General features: G+C 47.2%; 1 protein-coding gene and 1 long non-coding RNA gene across 5 annotated transcripts in view; one reads left to right on the top strand and one right to left on the bottom strand.

The window, feature by feature from the left end:
• LOC139050731 (uncharacterized) overlaps positions 1–3,381 on the top strand; it is a 123,332-nt gene extending 119,951 nt beyond the window's left edge. For all 4 annotated transcript variants that reach the window (XR_011509057.1, XR_011509056.1, XR_011509058.1 and 1 more), the window contains one exon: positions 2,394–3,381. Coding sequence is in view for 1 of the 4 variants with exons in the window: in XM_070527415.1 (XP_070383516.1) it covers positions 2,394–2,421 (28 nt within the window). In the remaining 3 variants the exon portion in view is untranslated. The remainder of the gene's footprint in view (positions 1–2,393) is intronic.
• A 7,728-nt stretch (positions 3,382–11,109) lies between these two features.
• Positions 11,110–13,574, bottom strand: LOC139051100 (uncharacterized). Its single transcript, XR_011509233.1, has 2 exons — positions 12,213–13,574; positions 11,110–11,613 (listed from the first exon to the last, which is right to left on the bottom strand). It is a non-coding gene; the product is annotated as an uncharacterized lncRNA (long non-coding RNA).
• Between the last annotated feature and the right edge of the window lie 7,301 nt (positions 13,575–20,875).

Here is a 20,875-nt window from a genome sequence, read left to right as displayed (position 1 = left end):
CATGACAGGGTGCCGGTGGCCTTCCCGAGGCCGACCAATCCTGTGACACCGTTCAATGGACGCACATTGCATCATCAGTGTCTCAGAAAATAGCCGTGAAATATTAGCTAATAATGTTTCGGGAGTTTCGCCAGTCGGTTCATCAAGACCGTGTAGAATCACATTGTTGCGACGGGACCTGTCTTCTAGTTCATCATTCTTGGAAAGTAGCCGTGTCACAGTTGTCGTAAGCGAAGCCACCTCTGCCTGTAGTTTGGTGCATCTGTCATTGACTGCAGCGGCGTTATCTGCTGCGGTCATGCGATTGTCTAAGTCCTGGAGAAGTGAAGAAACAGCCTTGAAGTTGTTTTGACTGAGACGTGCTTCCAATTCACAATTCTGCGTGACAAGCCTGTTCACTAGCTGTGGCTGTTTTTTTTTATTTATTTATTTCACAATAACCCTAAAGGCCCTTTAGGGAGGGTATTACATAGGGTAAATGTTACATAGGTAAGGTGAACAGTGCGTAAATGTAATTACAATGGAAAAACAAAACTGGGAAAAAATTAATTACAGTGCATCAACGTACAAAGACAAAAAATTATGATAGTTATCAGTACAGCAACTCTAAATGATTTGTACAAAATGGGACACTGTCGTGGAAGCTTTGGTTAACGGCGCATTAAAAAAAGAGAAAAAAAATGTTTACAAATCAGAGAGTCAGACGTGATATATTATGTATTCATGGTACTGCGTAGAGCGTCTGTAAATTTTGAGGCATTTGTTTCGGTGACAATGTGTGATGGAAGATTATTCCATTCTTTCGCGGTGCGAGGTATAAATGACTGACCAAATGCGAGGGAATGACACATTATGCTTTTTACTTTGCAAGAATGATCCCGACGCGGAAAGATGGCTGAGGGTTCACACATGAACTCGTTATGAAGAGATGCGTGATAGTAAAGTTTATGGAATAGTGTTAAACGAAATATATTACGGCGAAGTGACAAGGGTTCAAGCTCGGCGCGATGTTTTAATGCTGTTACACTTGTTTCTCGTGAATAATCTGAAAAGATGAAGCGTACAGCACGGTTCTGCAGGGCTTCTAAGTCAGTTATTAGGTATGCCTGATGGGGATCCCATATGGCGGATGCGTACTCTATTTTAGGGCGTATTAGTGTTGTGTATGCCAATTTGCGTAAGTGTACGGGAGCATGTTTGAGGTTATGTTTAAGGAATTTTATTTTGCACGTCATCAGACACATAGGCCGAGAATTAAGGTTCCAGTGTAGCTAGACGGCTTTCAAAGGCCTTGAAACGGAAGTCAACGGAGGTTATAAGATTAGCAATATCTTGAGCAATTGGGTCCTGGCCAGCGAGGAGCTGAGCAAACATATCATCAACGCTGTGAGCGTCAGCAACCGCTGCTGGCGCCCTACCGAGAGTAGGGGTGCATCCGGACTGCGACTTTAGCTCTGTGTTGGCTTGAGGGTTCCTATTAGGAGGCCCCGGGTTCGTCTCAACATCACCACTCAACAAAAGGTTACTAACAAGATGCACAAGCTCTTTCGAAATGTACGCAAAACAAGAACTGCCGCATCGTGGGCAAGACAGCAGCAACAAAAAAGGGTCGTCAGATCGAATGCAGTAAGCATTCTTAAAGTGACATACCTGCACAAGGAGCTGAATTCGTCTAAGCATGGTTGCGGCGTTGCTGTTGCCTTGCCCACTGAAGAAAGCTGCCAGCTGTGCTGCTCTTATAGTCGCAGGTACTGACGTCACAACGTCGGATACCAGTAGGATTGGACAGTCCGTGATTATGTAGGCGAACGGAGATAAGGTGAAATCGGCGGTGGTCGGGCCAAGGCCATCTTCACCAAAAAAGACACGGCAGGCCAGGCACGGGCGACACGACTCCTGTATCCGTTGTTCCGGAATCGACGACGCATCCTGGACCGCCGGAGGGGGGCCCGCAGTAGCAAGGAAGCCGAAGACAAACTGCACAAAGAGCAACATTCATCTAAGCATGGTTGCGGCGTTGCTGTTGAAACCACTTTCTCTTAATCACTGTAGCCACCGCTAATACCCATATAGAGAAGGAAAATCTCTTTGACTTTATAGAGTGACATCCTAACTTTTCGCAAAGCTGTTCCTTTCCACCAATTGCACGAAGTTCAGTTGCCAGCAATTAAACCGTACATTTGATACCATTGTGTGATAGTACTTCACCGTCTCCAAGGTTGCCTGCAGAGAACTTTTTCATGCGTTTGTTAAACTTTCTTGCCATAGTGGCACTTCACCCACACAATTTCACCTTAGCATGACCCTCATCATTGATTCGTCTTTCCACAAGCATATGTTCCTAACTCGGTGTAGGAGGATAGTAGCGAATTCATGTTTTCTTCCTTCTGCAGGTCCGGGCTTATGTACTGTGTGGGTTAAAAAATCGTCCTCCTCGCAGCCGCATAATGAATGCAGGAGCGCCTTTAAAGAGCAGTGCCAAGGCCCCAGCACTTGCTCACAGACAACGCAATCGTGATTTCTACAAGTTTTCAGTGCATGAATGTGAATATCGAGTGATGTTCCTATTTCTTTTTCTTTTCCTATACAGCATACGCAGCCTAAGAGACTTTCTGTTGTTTCTAACACTACTGTTTTGCCGTTCCTATTAGTGTCACCTGTATATTTGGTAGAGGGAAAATTCGCGCACTGTCATTTCATCTGATCTTATACACCGCTTCCGGCGTGAAGATTCGAAACATTCGCAACCATGCTCTTTCAAAGATCATGCTTTCTCCTATATTAAGATATTTGAGTGCCATTTGGCCTTTCGACCGCCACAAACCGCATCCCTACATTTAGTATTAAAAAGTTCCGTGGTGACTAATATAGTGCAGCTATTAATTTCAGCGCACTCGCAGCAGAAAAAATAGGATAGCAAGACCATGTGCTGCCGCATTATTGCCACAAATTAGCGTTCACCTTTTGACGATATGTCTCACTGGCTGCAGGGGACTTTTACGGATGACGCATGACAGCTCGCCTCTTCAGTGGTGAAGCTGTCAATTTAATTTCGCTTGTATTTCATGACCATGTTGTTAAAAAGCAAGGTAAAAAAAACGTTGCACCCAACTCAAGGCGAGTTTTCAAAACAACTGAAAGTAGCGCTTTTAAACATTGCAAATACTTTAAATATTCCCACTTGCTGCCACAGTTCCAACATTCACAGCCTTTTGCATGCAAGATTATATCATCGTTTCAGCAGTCTTAATAGACTCTAATGCTATGTACTTCACATGTAACTTCACACGCATGTTGAGTTGCAGGAAATGATACTAGGAAGATTGTAATGAAGGAAAAAGGCTCGCGCGCTACGAGTGCCTAAACTGTACTTGACGAAACCATTTTATGTCTCTGATACTGGGTTTTCCTCTTTGTGAAATAAAAAAAGAAACATCCTCTTGAGTCGGCTTTTTTTTCGGCTCGCGGCAAATAATGCTTGAGTTGTTGGTCCCAGTCACGACGGTGTCCTTGACGAAGCGCAGTTATAGATTATTTGGGGATAATTATTTCTTCCCTCAAGAAATATTCAGAGCGCAGGAACTACCTATAGTATGTTTTGGAACAGAATATTTCTTTTAACTGTCCGGCGCAGTACTCGTACACATGCCCCCATTGAGGAGTCTCATACACCATGCGACACATCTTCAATGTGCGCCAACTGTGGGACATCCCCAGACCGCAGCTCACAAGCTCTACAAGATGACTGATGATGAAGGTGCACGCCCCATGGAAGCACAAGAAGAGCACCCCCAACTCAACGCACATCTGTATCACCGCCGAAACGTGCAGGGAGCGGAAGCAAGCTTCCCTGTCAAGACCTGGACCACCAGCGCAGCATCGTCGCCCGGTCGAAGGAGGCAGCTGAAGCCCGGAGGAGGTGGGGGGGAGGTTCCTGAAAAAGCAGTTATTCAAATATCCCCGTCATTTGAATGTGAAAGTTCTGACTTCCCTCATTAACTGATTACGTTCATGATACGTGACGTAATATATTGTCACGTGTCAAGTCAAAGTGCACTAACAAATACGCGCTCGCCGTCCTCTGGTCACTTGCTGACGACACTGTACGTGCGAAAGCAGCGAATTTAGAAGTGTGCGATACCCAAGTTAAACTGCCGTGTTAACTAAAAAATACGCGAGGCTAAGTTGTGCAAATGGCACTCGTAAACGCCTTGCAAATCCAAGCAAATAAAGTTTTAACGCGATACGCGCAGGATACAACTGCAAATAATAAAAGAAGTGTGTGCGACAAAAGTGTGTCTAGCAGTCAGGGCAGTATATAATAGATCCACGCGATATATGTAATACTCGCCATGTAAATAGATGCAACGCGTATGCAATCAAAAACGAAGCACCTACCCGGTATCACTGCATACGATTAAAAAAGAGTTTGCGATAAGCTAAATGGGTACGAGAAACGCTGATCGACAACCAGAATGCAGGAGTTGACCGCATGAGCTTTTTTCCCATTCGGCGCAGCACGTACACATCTTTCTGCGATGCAGCCACACGACTCAGCGTAAATGGCCCCAACAGACCACTCACGCAAGGTTCGCCAGTACAAAGTGTGGCGCCGTGCAACGTCAAAGTGCACTTTGCACGGCGCCACACTTTGTACTGCCGAACCTTGCGTGAGTGGTCTGTTGGGGTCATTTACGCTGAGTCGTGTGGCTGCATCGGAGAAGGGTGTGCACGTGCTGCGCCGAATGGGAGGGAGGGAGGGAGGGAAAACTTTTGAGTCTTTCGAGAGTTTCGCGGTTATGAGGTCTCCGTCGTCTTCATCTTCTTGGCGCTGGTGACTGGTGACTGGAGACTCTTCAGCAAGGGTGGGCCCCTATTCCAAGGCTCCACTGAGTCGCGCTGCATCGCTCGCGTGCTGCACTAGGGCCCTTTGGGCCGTGAGCTCGCTGCTGGTGAGCCGACTCTCCCATTGCTCCGCACTCGGGTGTTCGTGTTTGTGGAATGCTTTGTTGCGTTCGCACTCCCAGGTGATGTGGTAAAGTGTAGGTTTGGCACCGCACCAAGGGCAGGTGGCCCTGTATTGTGTCGGAAACATCTTATTGAGCACGTGTAAGTTGGGGAAGGAGTTTGTCTGTAGTCTGCGCCAGCTGGTCGCTTCCTCCTTTGAGAGGTCTTTGTGTGGTGGCGGATATCTAATTCTAGTTCCTCTATGTAAGTTCAGGGTCTCTGCGTATCCCCCCTCGCAAGCCTGTAGGTGGGTCTCCGGGGCATTCGGCCACCCAGCTCGGAACGCTTCACCTCGAGCTAGGCTGTCTGCCCTTTCGTTCCCCACTATGCCTACGTGACCCGGGATCCAGATTAGTTTGTGTCGGGGCTTTTCCTTCTCGGCGGAGGTGGCTCCGCTGAGTATTCTGAGGGCAGTTTTGCTGATTCTGCCTCTCGTGTAGTTTCTGCACACCTCTTTTGAGTCCGTCAGTATGTTGAGAGATCGGCCTGTTCTATAACCTTCCGCTGCCGCCAGCGCTACGGCAATCTCCTCGGCCTCCGCTGTGCCAGCGACCTTTGCTGTGGCATACGTGATCGGGTTTCCTTCCCTATTAACCACTACCGTCGCGGCTACGCGTTCTCTTCCGTGTGGATATACGGCGGCGTCCGTGTATACTGTATTGTCTAGCTGGGCTAGCGTTCTCTCAACATATTCGGCCCTAGCTTTTCGCCTGTTTTCGTGTAAGTTGGGATCCATATTTTTTGGCAGTGGTCCCACATTAATGGTTTTTCTGAGGTGGTCCGGTACGTCCGCGTATCTGTCTGCCAGTCCGCTCGTATCCCGACCCAACCTCCTCAGGAGCGCTCGTCCCGTAGGGTTGCCTCTGAGTCTCGCGGTTTGCGTACCCAGCAGAGCCTCGGCGAGCTCGCTGAAGGTGTTGCTGATGCCCAGCTGGAGCAACTTCTCGTTCGACGTGTTTCTCGGTAGACACAGAGCCGTCTTGTACGCCTTCCTGAGGATGGTGTCTGCTTGCTCTCTTTCTGCCTTGGTCGTCACGTGGTACGGCAGGGAGTACGTGACTCGGCTGACAATTAGGCTGTGGACTAGCTTCAGAGTGTCTTCTTCTTTCATTCCGTATCTCTTTTGGGACACCCTATTGATCATGCGGCCCACCTGTTCCGCCGCCTTGCTCAGCAGGCTAATGGTGTGGCTGCACTTCCTGCTGCCTTGTAGCCACATGCCCAGGATCCTAATCATGTTCTTCTCCGGGATGTTGTGTCCCTCGAGGGTCACCTCCAGTGTCGCTTGCGTTGGGTGCTTTCCGACCCTGAGGAGCTCCGACTTCTCCGTGGAGCATCGCAGTCCCCTTTCTCTGGTGTAGTTTTCCACGCAGGTCGCCGCTTCCTGCAGTTTTTCTTGCTTCTCTCCGAGGGATCCTTGGGTGACCCAGATTGTGACGTCGTCGGCGTATATCGCGTGCTGGATGCCTCGGATCTCCTTAAGTTTTCTTGCCAGGCCAATCATTGCCACGTTGAAGAGGACGGGCGATATGACAGATCCTTGGGGTGTGCCCTTGCACGGCGTGGGGAAGACGTTGCTTCTCAGCTCGCCCAGCCCCACCGTCGCCGTTCTGTTGCTCAGGAAGTCCCTGACGTAATCGTGCACTCTCTTCCCGCAGTTGGTGTTGTTGATGCCCTCCATGATGGCCGCGTGGCTCACGTTGTCGAAGGCCCCCTTTATGTCGAGGGCCATGACGACGTTTTCGCCCGTTTTCGGAATCGTCTCAAGCACTTCCTCCTTGAGTTGGAATGGGGAAAACAGAGCTCATGCGGTGAACTCCTGCATTCTGGTTGTCGATCAGCGTTTCTCGTACCCATTTAGCGCATCGCAAACTCTTTGCTGCCAGGTATCTTGACCCTGCTGCATCTACATTGGAGATGAAAACGAATTACTACGTCACAAAACGACCTGCTGTGCTTGTTGCTATCCCCAGGACAGGGCTTCGGCATGCTAGTGCCAGCATTGCTGGTCGGCCAAATGCTGTTTAAATGATAACATTGTCCAATGTTTGCTTGGCTGATTACTCTCAATATGAATGCACAACAGTAAATTCAATTGCGAGTGCTCCACGAATTCTGCAAATGCGTTTCGCATTGAATGCAGTGTTAACTCCGCCCCTCCCCTCTCTCGTGCTGGTCGTGGTATTTTCATTTCTTGAAGCATGTATATAGCTATATAACTTACTTAAACGAACGTGAACGGAATTTAAAACACCTCTGGCCGTCCTTTAACAATATTTTCACCTACCGCTATAGCTTAGCGACTAAAACAAGACGCTGCCAAGCACGAGGTTGTGGGTTCAATTCCCCTCTGCGGTGACCGCATTTTAATCGGGACAAAACACAATAACGCATGAAGACCCTCGTGGCCTGGAATGTTCGCGTCCGGGTACCTGCAGCCCCTGCAAAACCAGGGTGGACCTCGCACACTTAATCTGGTAGTGCCCACAGTACTCTGGCCCCAGGCAAAGGGCCCTTGCTTCGCCCCCAACGGAATGGCAACCAACCTCCCTACAGACCTGCTACCGAGACACTGCAGTGCTGTGACCGCTAATGAGCTCTGGCGGTCACTGCACGAATTACTGGTTGATTCTGAGGCTCCAGCCACGGGGACCAAGCTTCTTCATCTCGAGCGTACCAGCGAAAGCATCAGATCACATGATGTGGATAATTAGGTCCCCCACTGTTTCCCTTACCTTCTCACTCCCGCCACTTCCCGAGCCAATTCACCGCAGCCCTTTAAGGGTAAGAATGTGAATAAAGACGTGTAAACAACAACATGTGTGCTGCATATTGGGCAGATGTTTATCAACCCCAGCTTGCCAGAATTATTCCGGTGTCCTGGCTACTGCGTGTTTGATAATCACGTCGCGATTTTGGCAAATAAAACACGAGGGCATACCCTAAATGAAGTTTGTAAAAATGTTCTAACTTAATATTTTTAACCAGTCTAAACAAGCAATTTCAAAAACATGCTTGCGCGTAAACGGTGGCATGGAGCAAACTCGCGGAAGAAAATAAGACTTCGCGTTGCGGTTTACATGCAGAACCTAAAACAAACGTAAAACACTCCGGCCTTCCGGGACACATAAGGCAGCGACGTCGCTTGCACTTACGCAAAAAAAAAAATGTCATACTTCTTTTCCCCTTGGGAAAATGTGTAGGCTCAACACGCAGCTTATACTTTCTTCCCTTTTCTCCCTCCCCAAGTGTAGGGTGGTCAACGGCGCACGTCTTTGGTAAACGTCCCTACATTTTCCTTTTAGTTTCTTTCTCTCTGTCTCTCTCTTTCTCTCTCTCGACACACAGATGACGACGGTTGTTTACCATCGCTTTTTCTTTGTCATGTGGGCTTCTTGGAAACTTCGCTAGCAGTTACATAAAAGTCACATTGACGAAGACGCGCTAAGCCCTGTGGATGACATATGAGCCTCGATGTTATGCACGTATAGGTCCCTATGAAAATATCGCTACTTGTAGCACATGCACCCTGCTCACCAATGCACATGCATTAGGAGGTGCGCATGTCGACTGGCACACACTTTGCGCCACCTGTCAGCTCTGGCTTATCATTGGGGTGCCACATTTAGTCGCAATTATAGTGATCTATAACATATAGCGACACCACCGGAAGGGCACGCCTGGCTTTCCGGCGTCCCGTTACGCCCAGGAAAGCCGCCAGAGGCGCTGCCGCTCCCTTACATACTGCGGCGCGGACGGCTGGGCGTGCGTAGGTGGAAGTTTCGTAAAATCGGTCATTCATTGCCCAATCGCGAGTAATCGCACGTGTAGGACGAGTGTATTTAGATATCAGCACCGACCGTTTAGAATTCTGCAATTATTGCGTGTGGAAAAGCCCGAGAAACCGTAGGCCGCCGCGCCATAGCAGTAGGAAAAGTTGCGGTGGCGCCATCTCGTGACGTCCACGCAGAAACGGGCCGCCTGCGCGAAGCCGCTCGTGCCACTAGAATATATTCTAGTTTACTATAGTAACAATGCTCCAAAAAGGCTCTGGCTTTCGTAGTATACCTGAGTGTGTTCTTTCAGTTTCCCTTTCGCCTAGCAGTGGGACGAAATGCGCCGGCACCCGTGCGCTCTGAATACCAAAAGGGAATTGCTGAGAATTTCTTTACCTTGCAGTTGCAGTATACAGTGTATCCCAACTATCATGAGGCGAAATTAAAAAAAAATATATGCAAATGCCTCGTAGCGGGACTGCACCAAGGTAGTGTCTGCCGTAGCTTGGAAATACATTTTTTTTACATTGCGTCTGATTTCCTAATTAGTTGTAAGTAATTAATCAACTTCTCAAACATTATGATGACATGAAATGTGTCATTGAGAAAATTGTAGAGCAACATAAAAAAAAGCTCCCGATGCAGATTTCTGTTGCTCAATACGTGCTATATGGAAGCATTTTTCCAAGCGTGAAAGGAGCCCGCGAATACACGCAAAATTGCCGCACGACTGGCCACCCGAGGCTCTTTGCGTGTATTCGCGGGCTTCTTTCACGCTCGGAAGAACGCCATTAAGTAGCACGTATTGGGCAATAGAAAGCTGTATCAGGAGTTTTTTTTTCATGGTGATCAACAATTTTCTCATTGACACATTTCGTGTAATAGTAATATTTGAGAAGTTAACAAATAATTATGACTGATTACATAATTAATCTGAACAATAAATGTTATGTGAATAGCTCCAAGCGACGGCAAATAATATTACCTTGGTTCTGTTCAGCTGCGTGGCATATTTATATTTGTAACTCTCGGTGCATGAGCGTTGGGACATCCTGTATATATACGATTTGTTTCGCAGAATACCCGCCGTGGTTGCTCAGTGGCTATGGTGTTGGGCTGCTGAGCACGAGGTCGCGGGATCGAATCCCGGCCACGGCGGCCGCATTTCGATGGAGGCGAAATGCGAAAACACCCGTGTGCTTAGATTTAGGTGCACGTTAAAGAACCCCGGGTGGTCAAAATTTCCGGAGTCCTCCACTACGGCGTGCCTCAAAATCAGGAAGTGGTTTTGGCACGTAAAACCCCAAATATTATTATTGTTTCGTAGAATTTGCGCTACTTGCTTTCTTTTACCCTTATCAGCGCAAATTGAGATTGCACTGGACTGGGTACTAATGTGCGGCTCTAATTTTCATAGGACGCTACTACGTGGCGCTTTTGCAATCGTGGGCAACGGGGCGGGCGCTTTATGTCACGATACGGGTGACGACGGTTTCGCTGCCGTCATGCGCTCGCGCTCTTCTAATCCCTATGTACAGTGCTATGTAGTCTCTCCAGCGTTTAGAAATATGCCTCTGAATTTTGCTTGCAACTATTCTTTACTAATTAGGTATGACAGGCCAGCTTTTGCAAAAAGGCGCGCTACTCGGGATGTACGAGATATAGAAATGTAGAATTGGCACTGCCCTCAGCTCTTGCCGCGGCCACGTACAGCCACCGTGTCACATCTAGTAGGAACACGAAAAGCAAATTTCTAGTGTTTCATTTTAGACAAAAGCTGTTTGCAAGGAGGAACCGTTACGGATTTCGGGAAAAATACGCAATTAAGCTAGAAAATTTGAAGCAACCCATCCAGGAATCACTAGCACTCCCCGCAGTAGAAGCATAAGGGCGCGCAATGCGTGTTCGGGTTAAGTATGACAGTGGCTGTTTATACGCAGTTCACAGACAGACAAATCAGAAACTGAAAAACAACAACACCAACGAACTTAAGCGAATGAAACCGTGTTGGCAGGTGTTAGCTCTACAGTTGCTTAACGTTAGACAGATCTTCAAGAATTATCTTCGCAATTGATGTGAATCGATATTGACTTGAACTTTGACGGAGCACACTGGATCAAGCACGGATTCTCGTTGCGTGATCAGCACCGTGGATGCAGTGGCCAGAAGAGCCCAGTGCTTTCGGCGTGGCTACGATGATTACTTTCGTTGAAATACCCGTTTGGTAGGTAGCCTGTCAATTAGGCCATGCAGTTTTAAGAACTCGGAATTCACCACGAGTGACAGTCATTACAGTCGTGATGATAAGAAATCGTACAACGTTGCGTAAGAGTGGATAAAATTTTATTTTATTCGGCTCACTAATAGACACACTTTCCGTACTGGAAGGGTAAAATATGTATGTGCTTAATGCCGTATAAGCGAGCCCTCTTTTAGTAGTCATAATTTTCCATAGGTGGATGGAACGTACATTATAAAATTTTGGCGCTATATATTAGCAGCCACGTCATACGTACGGCACTCTACATACACTAGAGTGCGCAGCCCCTTGTCTGCTGGCACTTGTAGAGTGTCGCAGCCCGTCAAAACTTATCTTACATGTGCGAAGAGCTAGGTGATTCGAATGTTTTCTTGCTAGGCTAAGATAAGCAGTAATGAAGGCGCCGTGACCTGCTTCTCGCACAGTAGTGCGAAGTCTAGTAAATCTGGATGGCGCTGGGCCTCGAGACGATGCCATATTTGTTGTCACCTTGAAGTTCTGGGTGTTGTTCTGACCGGTGACGAGAGGTCTTCGGTGTCATTTCGTCCACCCTGTGACTTCGCCTAGATGCTGGAAAAGTTGTAAAATACTATGAATAAGTTTGGCGATTGTAGTGCGATCGCAGGAGTAAGGGTGAAGATAACAGGTTACGGAAGGGGTTAGGCAATAAAGATGTGAAACACGCGAGTACGCGGAAAGCGAGCAAAGTAAATGTGTCCCGAAAAAGTACACATTTACTGCTGGATTAGTGGGCACAACCACTGATCGTTTGGCATTCCCCGCGCAGAAGTTTGCTGAGCTCAGCTGGTTGGTGTTGGTGCATGTCCAAGGGGATCAACACAAAACCAAAGACAGCAGGTAAGGGCAGACCCCAGAACAGCGCTGTTTCAGCCGTGTCGCTTTAGTCGTCCTTGCGTTTTTAATTCTCTTCGACCATCCTTTCGCTAACCTTACAACACAATGGTCCCCATCTAAGTAAGAGGACTGTTATTGGTGTCTCTGTACTGGCACCTCGAGTACTGATCGAGTGCATCGTCTACTGTACGCGCATCAAAACTAACGCACTCCACACAAAACCATGATGCAGTCTTCAGGTCTACTCACATGCATCACTGAATGAGGCGGTTATATATGCCCTTGATCTACTGTCATAAGAATGTTATTCTTACCATATATATGTCATGCTGACTGGCGCTCAAGCTGTCCGCGTTGGTCAAAATGCACGCGCAGCAGTCGTTAGCGATCTCCCCCGGACTGCTTCGCGGAGTTGCTAGCCGCCATAATATCGGGCGGCCACTGAGTGCAGCGACTCCAGGTCCGCGTAAACGCCACGCTTGAACGTGTCGGGTGTGCCACGGAGAATCTTTTGGAGAGTTTGAGCCAATCGATCCGAATATCCCCCTGGCGGATGGTAAACCGCCAAGCACGGCAATGAAGACCAGACGAAGAGGCAGTAAACCTTGTGTCCCGCCTTTGGGGCTTCGGTGTCCCGAACCAGTACGCAGGTGCGGACAAAGCGGCGGGTGACCTTGGACGAATACGCGACTTCGCCTCTGTTCAGCATCCCGCTCAAGAAGATGTCGACAAGGCCGCTGTGGTGGACGCCCCCCGGGTGGTCGACATGATAAAGCGTCCAAGGCTGTACCAGGCGTTGATCCATCAGACCGGAGTAAACGTCGGCTATGCGCACCAGGCGCTCAATGGGGTCCTCGATAGATTCCATATCGACGCGGAGCGTGCTGATGGCATCTTCCCTTGACATTCCTCTGACCTTCGGAAAGTTGAGCGACCTTTCGTCGTCCAGGTGAGACAGTCGACCCGTCGGAATGCGGGAGAGGTGGAAGCACAACGTGTCTACGTCTTTAGATGTCATCCCGAGTACTGAAAATGGCTCAGGGGGACTTCACCTTCAGAGAAGCGTCCTTGTATGGCTCGGTTGACAGCATTATCGCCTGCCACTGGTTCCCACCGCAGAGATCGGCTAAAAAAAATGACGCCGCGTCGTTCGTTCTTTCACTGGCGCAGCGGACGTCTCCAAGAAGTGCAGTATACGTGTCTCAGGTTAGGGTAAGTCCCGTGTTCAGGCTGAGGCCGAGATGCGTGTGCGCTAGCAATCCCGCCCACGGTACTCCTTGCACCACAACGATGCTGTTCCTTCTTAATGCTCAAAGGACACGAGTGTGCTATAATACGCTTTTCTTTGACCACAGGCACTTGAAAGTGAAGTTATACGCAGCGGTTGGTCACGTGCGTGGCAGTTATCTAGCTGAAAGCAATGTGTAATTCAGAAGGAGTCATGGAGCGATTGGTGTAGTGAAAGGGTATCGCAGACTAATAGATGCGAACGAAAACCAAAAATTTTTATCACTTAGCAAAACGACAGCGCGCGCCGCCTATACTAGTTCAGAGCACTTTATTGGTGATGCAGTAAAGCAGTACAGACATTGCGTCGTTTAGTCGCAGAAGGGCAATATTTCGCGCGGGCAGAATGCGTACGACCAAAACCGCCTAATATCGTAAAACACCCATTCTGCGATGCTAATCAGATGGGAGGTGCTGGGTGCGGTGCTCTGCTCGTGATATGGAATATTCGCAACTTTCTTGCGGTGGCGGAGCCTTTCACCTGAGGCTTATCATGCATCAAATGTCTGGTTTTGCTTGACTGCGCTGACGTTTCTGCATGATTGGCAAGTGCATGCGTTTTTCTTTTTGCCGTTATTTTGTTATGACCGCTGAGGGGAAATGACGAGGCCTCGACGCTCAGCCGGGACTATAAATTCTTTTTCGTTCTTTTTTTTCCTTTTTGACTGAGGCTGTTTCAAACATTGATTGAGAACTGGTTACAAGAGCATCAATAATTCACTGTAATTGCCATTTGGTGTCGCAGAGTACGAAAAGAACGCACTACATTTGACAGCGAAAGCACTCGGAACTGACGGTCATTGTATATGAATAATGTACATAATCCTTATGCAGTGCAAATGCGGCGTGGAAAGCCTTTCACTTCACGCAGTGACGACTATTTTGTGGAATGCTTGTATTGCTGTGGTCGTGCATACTTATGACACTTTATGTAGATTACTTTTAGAGCCCACATTCATAGCTAAAGTCACTACAAGTGCCTGAGCATTGACCTGTATTAAAATAAAAACACATGGCACAAGAATGACAGATACATAGTCCGAAATGCGAAAACACTCTATTTCCAGCTCACTCATGATAGCATAGCCTATCCGATGCAATGTTTCTAAATGTTAAAACATGTTATGAAATATTTGTGAAATATTTCAACCATGGTTGACAGCTGGGAAGGAAGTAGAAAAGGCGTAACAAAAGAAAATTGCATAGCGCAATAGCATATCTAGCGCTATGCAATTGATTGCACCATTGATTAGATGATCCTTCCCAACTGAATTTCATAGGAGCGAAATTGCAGGTTATTATTTTGAATTCTCTTTTAGTTTCTGCGTGAACGGAGTAACGTATATTCACCGCGTTGGCAAGAATTTCCATGGCTTGAGCACCTCACTGGGGTATATTATATATTGGTAAATGTAGCGTGTTGCTGTGTGTGAAGCGAAGAATTCATATTGCCTTTATGACACCTTTTTGTACGAATTCAGGGTATCTTACGCTCGTGTAGCTTAACGCCTTAAAAAAAGCAAAAGTAAGTTTCGTACTTTCAATGTGTAAGTAAAGCGATTTCCGCCAAACGGAAATGGTGTCCACGCGCGCAATGTTTCTTTGCAGCGGTTCCGTGCAGGCTACAGAGTCTCTGACATGGAACTTCTTTATCGCTGCAGCACTGCGGTGTTTCGTATGTGCAAATATTACTGCAAGCAATGGCGCATTTGGTGGTTTTCGACCATGCAAGCTTCTTGTCACTACGCTCTAATCTGAGAGCCGCCAAGGACGATGGCAAACATCGAGTAAATATAAAACGTTAGATAGCCTGACGCCTGACCGCATTTGGAAGCCGCCATGCTTCGTTTGCTAGCCTAAATTTGTCTAGATTGCCTAGCCTAGAAACGAAGCCTGGCGGCTTCCAAATGCGCTCAGGCGTAGGGCTATCTAACATTTTAGTTTTACTCGATGTTTTCCATCGTCCTTGGCGGCTCTCTGATTAGAGCGCGGTGACAACAAGATGACATGGTCGAAAACAACCAAATGCACCCTTGCAGTAATATTTGCATATATGAAACAGCGCAGTGCTGCAGCGATAAAGAAGGACGATGCCAGATGCTAGTTCCGCACCTTGCGATTTTATAACATTCGATGTCAAAATCGATGCAGTCAAATACATGCCAATATATGTAAGTTAGAGTATCGCACCATATCGCTGCAGCTGCTTTCATAAATTATCTTCGATTTCTTTAAAGATGCCGGGTTGTTTCGTTATCCTTACAACAAGGGTTACCCTTGTTGTAGGGTTATCCTTACAACAACGTTATCCTTACAACAACCATGCCTTTACTTGGAAAAGCGAGCGATAGAACCAAAAGCAGGCACTTGGCAGCGCTCGAGTCACAGTATTTCCTGCGAAGTGCTGACATCAGCTGGTTCTTCAAGAGCATCTACTACCGCATGGAATATTTCGGCGCGTGCGCTAAGAATATCGCGTCGCCACCAGTTTCTCTCGTAGATGGAAAAATTCGTGCACTTCGCGCTGCCGCTCGTGCTTTCGCCAAGAGCACTAAATATCTCAACCACTTGAACTAAATCTTGGTTCCTTGTAACGCGGTTAGATGTCACTGCCTTCCACTTACGATGATAGCACAAGGTTATCTGAAATTACTGCACCTGAACGCTACAAAGAACCATATTGGAGGCATATAGCCTCGCCCGGTCTGAAAGGTGGCGATCATATCACTATCAATATTTTCATATATAATTATATGTATTAAAACCTAACGAGTGAATTGCTCACCTGCTCAGGTCTCAACCAGAGACTGGCAGCATTTCAAATAATGTATCTTACCTGCAACTCTATAGATGGGCCTCCCTTCCAAGCATGCTCGTGGCATAACGCTATTGAGACGTGAGTGTACTTGAATGCAGGAAAACCTTTAGGGCTAGAAAAAAATGCAGCTGAATGTTATTAAAATAAAATCATAGTGGAGGCATGTAGTCGTCACCCGGTGTCACGGCTTGCCACCCGTTCGCAGTCGGCGCGAAGTCGTCGACGGGGTGTACAAGACGGTTGGTCGTTTCGTACTCAAGCGAACACAGTGAAGGAATCAGAGTCCGGAGAAAGAAAAAAAATTAATTTATTGACTGACAACGACACAGAATTTATACGAAGCACAAGAAACACAAGAACACTAACACACATGCACTTAATCTAGATCAATGATAAAGACAAAGGAAATACAACGAACACTTAACAGTGGATATAGAAATTAACACTACGCAAAACACAGTTCACGGTGGTCCACTAAACAGAGTTCAAAAGAAAACAAATGATGGCATGCGCATGGCAGGGCAGCAGCAGCAAGTCCATAAAGCGTGGAGTCGACAGCAGAGCTTACCCGAAGAACTCTGGCAAGCCGATCTCGTTGCAGTGGATGCGATCGCAGGGCTGGGTTTTCCCGGGAGTCAATGTCTGACGTCTCCCCTCAAGCAGGTTGAGCTAACTTGAGGAGAACTACCATGAGCTTCGTTGCATATGTTGGTTAAAGTCTCTTACGTCAAATCGCAATTCGCAGTTCAGACGCGGCTAGGCGGCCCAGGCGATACCGAACGGCACTAGCTCCTTCACACTTTTCGGCAGATTGTAGGCTCATCTTCCATATTGCTCAGCTTGGTCTAAAAACTTCGTATAAATAACTTCTCCTTTCCCTAGTTCCCTGTGTTCGGGAACGGCAGATATTGGTGATGATCCAATCAAGTTCAGCCAATTGTATCACAGACTTTGCCACGCCCCTTTCAATTAGCGGCGAGGGGATGGGTGATTCCCTCCTGCTGTTAGAGGTCGTTCACTTGTATCGCATCACACACTCACACCCTTGAATCCGTGACGGGCCTCTTTTGTTCGTTCACCAACACAGGAGAAACGATGGCAGCCGGCCGTAGGGCGCTGTCGGCACACGTAACCTGTGAACAACTCGTGGACACAGGTTTGCACACAGACACCACATATTTCGAACTATTCGCACCCCTGCCTTCTTAGCGAGGTCTCAATGCCCGCGCGGGGCAGAAAATACACAGGGGTTCCTACGAAAAACCGTCGCGGCATCGCTGTTGCGCTGACGAAAATAAGTCAATCATCTCTAAAATTGCCTTCGACTTCTTTCGGCCGCTTACCCGAGTGGCCGGCAATAACCGTCTTCCTCGCTGGTTCCTCTTCCCATTCTTTCCTATTCCTTTTCCTATTCCGGCGGTTCCTATTCCTGCGACCCTTTGGCGCCCATTGATCAGTGCTTCGCTGAATCGAATAATGCCGTACCGCGACACCCGGTTTCTTCTTTAGGATGTCTCGATGAAAATAAGTCTGTTATACGGGCTTCTATTGGGTGCGCCTTCTAACTTCCGTCGAAGACACGTGTTGTTGCAGTTGTTTGAGTGCACTAAACACTGTTCCAGTGTACTAGAAGTTGCTTGCGCCAAGCGATCCTATTTATGGTCTACCCAGTACTAGAAGCTGTTCTTCAATGTGGTATACCGTGCTGTCGCGTTAATGGCGGGGTGCGCGCTTGGCACGCGTCGCTTTTTATCTCAAGAAAGACGACTATATTCGGTTACACCGATGCAGAAACATTTGCGATCTATTTACTGGTTCAGGAGTCGGCGTTTCCTGACGTCATCGCTGTCCCGGTACAACTCAGCTCCACTTCGTGCACCAACCGACGTGTCATTTTGGTTGTATCACCTCAGGCTACGCTGAGCCGCACCTCTCCCTCCTTATTTTCCCGTATAGCTTTACATCGTGGCTCGCCACACACAGCCCGGGAGAAAAGAGTAGTCTAAAGATTTCTGGTAAAGGCCATCGCTAAGAACATGTGTTAGCTGATTTGAAATCAACCGTCATATTGTTGAGTGGAATGTTACATAGGCCGCATTAAACACATTCGGTTATTATTTTCGGAATGTTCCCGGTATCTTATTTTTATAATTCTACCTCCAAAACTTGAATTCCTTTTTATTGAATATGTTTTTGTACGTGAACTTTCATCGGATTATTCTATAGCTGTATCACAACTTTGAACCTGAAGCGTTCTTCATCATGCACTTCCTTCTAGTGCATTCTATATACGGCATAAGGGTTTGAAGAAGCAAGCGGAGGCTCAACGCCGTACGGCAATGAAGGAAATGCAGGAATAAATAAAATGCATATGATAAATTAGAAAACTTCTGTACTCACACTTTATTTGTAACGATGTGAGGGCACGGAGTACCTAGGAGCGATGGCCAAAAAGCGGCAAAATATTGTCGCGCTCAATATGAGCTGGAACGCTTGGGCTCACGGCCAAGAGCCTTCTAGGCTGCATGCTATCGCGAACGCACAATAACTTGGATGATTAAACGGCGCCGTCATTACTGGCATTTACTTCACCAAATTTTTTGTAATTGACAGCCGCCGTCAGACCTCGAGAAGCCTCGGGCCTCGGGCCACAGGCACCTGTATTACAGCTCACACTGAGCGCGACTATGCGTATAGGACTCGGCGTCATCATCAGCGAACTCGTCCGGTTCAGCAATGGCCTTGGCGTGAAGCTTGCAAGGAACCCTCCCATGGCTGTTTGGGCCGTGTAGCTTACGTACCTTGCCCTGTTATTTTCATCGTAGCGACAGGCAGTGGCGAGAGACATAATGGCCGCACCGTCGTATGAGAAGCGACGCGCTGGCGTGAGCTTTAGAGTTGCTGTTCTTTATGTGACTTTTTTAGAAAATACTGCGCTACGCTGCCTAGAAGGAGCGAAACAAGCGCGGAGAGTAATGGTTAAGAATTCACCACTTTCTCGTCTCCAAATGTCGTAAAGAAGTGATGCTGACTATATAGCTTAAATAAAGAAAGAACACACATGCATAACGTTGTGGTTCCCTGCGCAGAGATGACTTGAAGGCCAGAAAGCTCGAAGGTTGTGTTCCTTACAAAATATCTAGAACGCGGCTAAAATTCACTTCCCAAACATATGAACAATAGGCCACTGATTGTATGCTAACGTATAGAGGAAATGTTTCAATGTAACTAGCGAGTTATACGTCAGAGAACACTTAACATAACTTTTCACTCGTGTCGTAAAATACGCGCAAAAAATCCTAGAAATCATGGGACAGGCGTTAAAGCATCAGCTTCGAATTACTTAACTCTTACCGCTACATTCAATGAAAGGTGTACATCCAACAGTGCCAATCAGCGCTGCATTTATTGCCTGAAGCTGCACCATACGCTAAATTGAGCATTCATGTTAAAAAACCAACAAATTTGAATATTTGTTGATTATGGAATATAATCTACAAATACATTACATCTACATTACATCTACAAATACAAATACATCTACATTGCAAACAATAGGCGTAAACCTTTCAAACGGAGATTTAGAATTTTTTTCGCTACGCTACAATTGAAGCTACAGGCAACAACACTTAGATATTTTTATTGGACTGCCTAATGTTTTGTTTTCCGTTTCTTTCCTCCCTTTCTTTGTTCTTTTAGTTATATATTCAGTCCATTTCAGTATTTTTCCCACGTGAACCACTTTCTGCTACTTCTTTTAGTATCTCTTTCAGAGGCGATTCCTAAGTGACCTCCACCGAGGCCGATAATCGCCTCCACCTCTCCTGCATCCCCCAAGCCCTTCTGCACAAAAAAGCACACGGCCGACTGACACACGACGCTACCTAACATTCGTCCACCAACGTTGAATAGTACACCCCTCTTTTTTTGTTCAATTCACCCTCGCCCCTAACACACCCTCGTTCGTTGCCTTGCCCACCCGCCTTATCCCCTCTCTCCTTTAGAAGAAACGTATCCATATAAACTGTGTCGAGGAAACCATATGTAGCCTTGAAAAGGACAAGTCCACTGGTCGAAACTTTCGCTCCCTCTTTCACCTTCTTCTTGTTTTGCTCACAATTTATATAACACGTTGGTGCCAAGCTGCAAATATACTGTTTTTACTGCTTTTGCAGAAATGAATGCCATAAAACAGGCAAGAGTAGTGGGAGTGTTGCCCTTCTGAATTCCTTCGTGTTCAATATACAAAATTCACGTTAAGAAAGAGAAGAGGGAAAGGGCAGGGTGATGCAACGAGCAGCGTCCTTGGGTGCCTGGAAGACGAATGACGCCACCGGCGACAGATAAAACGGATGTTAATGTAAAAAAAGAAATGCAGAGAAGGAAAGCGAGGAAAGGAGGCTGGATAACCGCGTGGCAGTGGACTGGCAACGCTTCACTTGGGAGGAGTGAAGCGGAAAGAGCAAAGGAGAAAGGAAAGGGTTAAAAAGTGATGCGTGCGCACTCATAAAAGCGTTTGCCGTTCCTTAAATGCACTCGCCGAGCCCAATCGTCTTAAAATGTAGCAGAACTCTTGTGTGATACACTGTTTATGACTGTCTAGATCATGGACCCAATATTTTTCATTCCGCGAAGGCTTTGTCTCCATGTCAAATGGAAGGGCAGTAGAAATGAATTTGCTGTACGGTCTCACCGCAGTCATGCGAGTTGCAAGATGATTCAACCTTCAGTTCAAGTGGATGAAAGAAAATATTTTCCTGAGCGAGTACCGGGAGGAAGCGGTGCGCAGTCATTGCAAGCGGTACACTACCATGCCACCCCTCGCGTGAGGGCAGTAGGAAGAGCGCCAGACTTTCAATGCTTCCATAGAGC

This window comes from Dermacentor albipictus, chromosome 10 (genome assembly GCF_038994185.2).
Source record: "Dermacentor albipictus isolate Rhodes 1998 colony chromosome 10, USDA_Dalb.pri_finalv2, whole genome shotgun sequence".
Classification (NCBI taxonomy): Eukaryota; Metazoa; Arthropoda; class Arachnida; order Ixodida; family Ixodidae; genus Dermacentor; species Dermacentor albipictus.
Note: the sequence above shows the minus strand (reverse complement) of the source record. Positions and strands in the feature narration are given on the sequence as shown.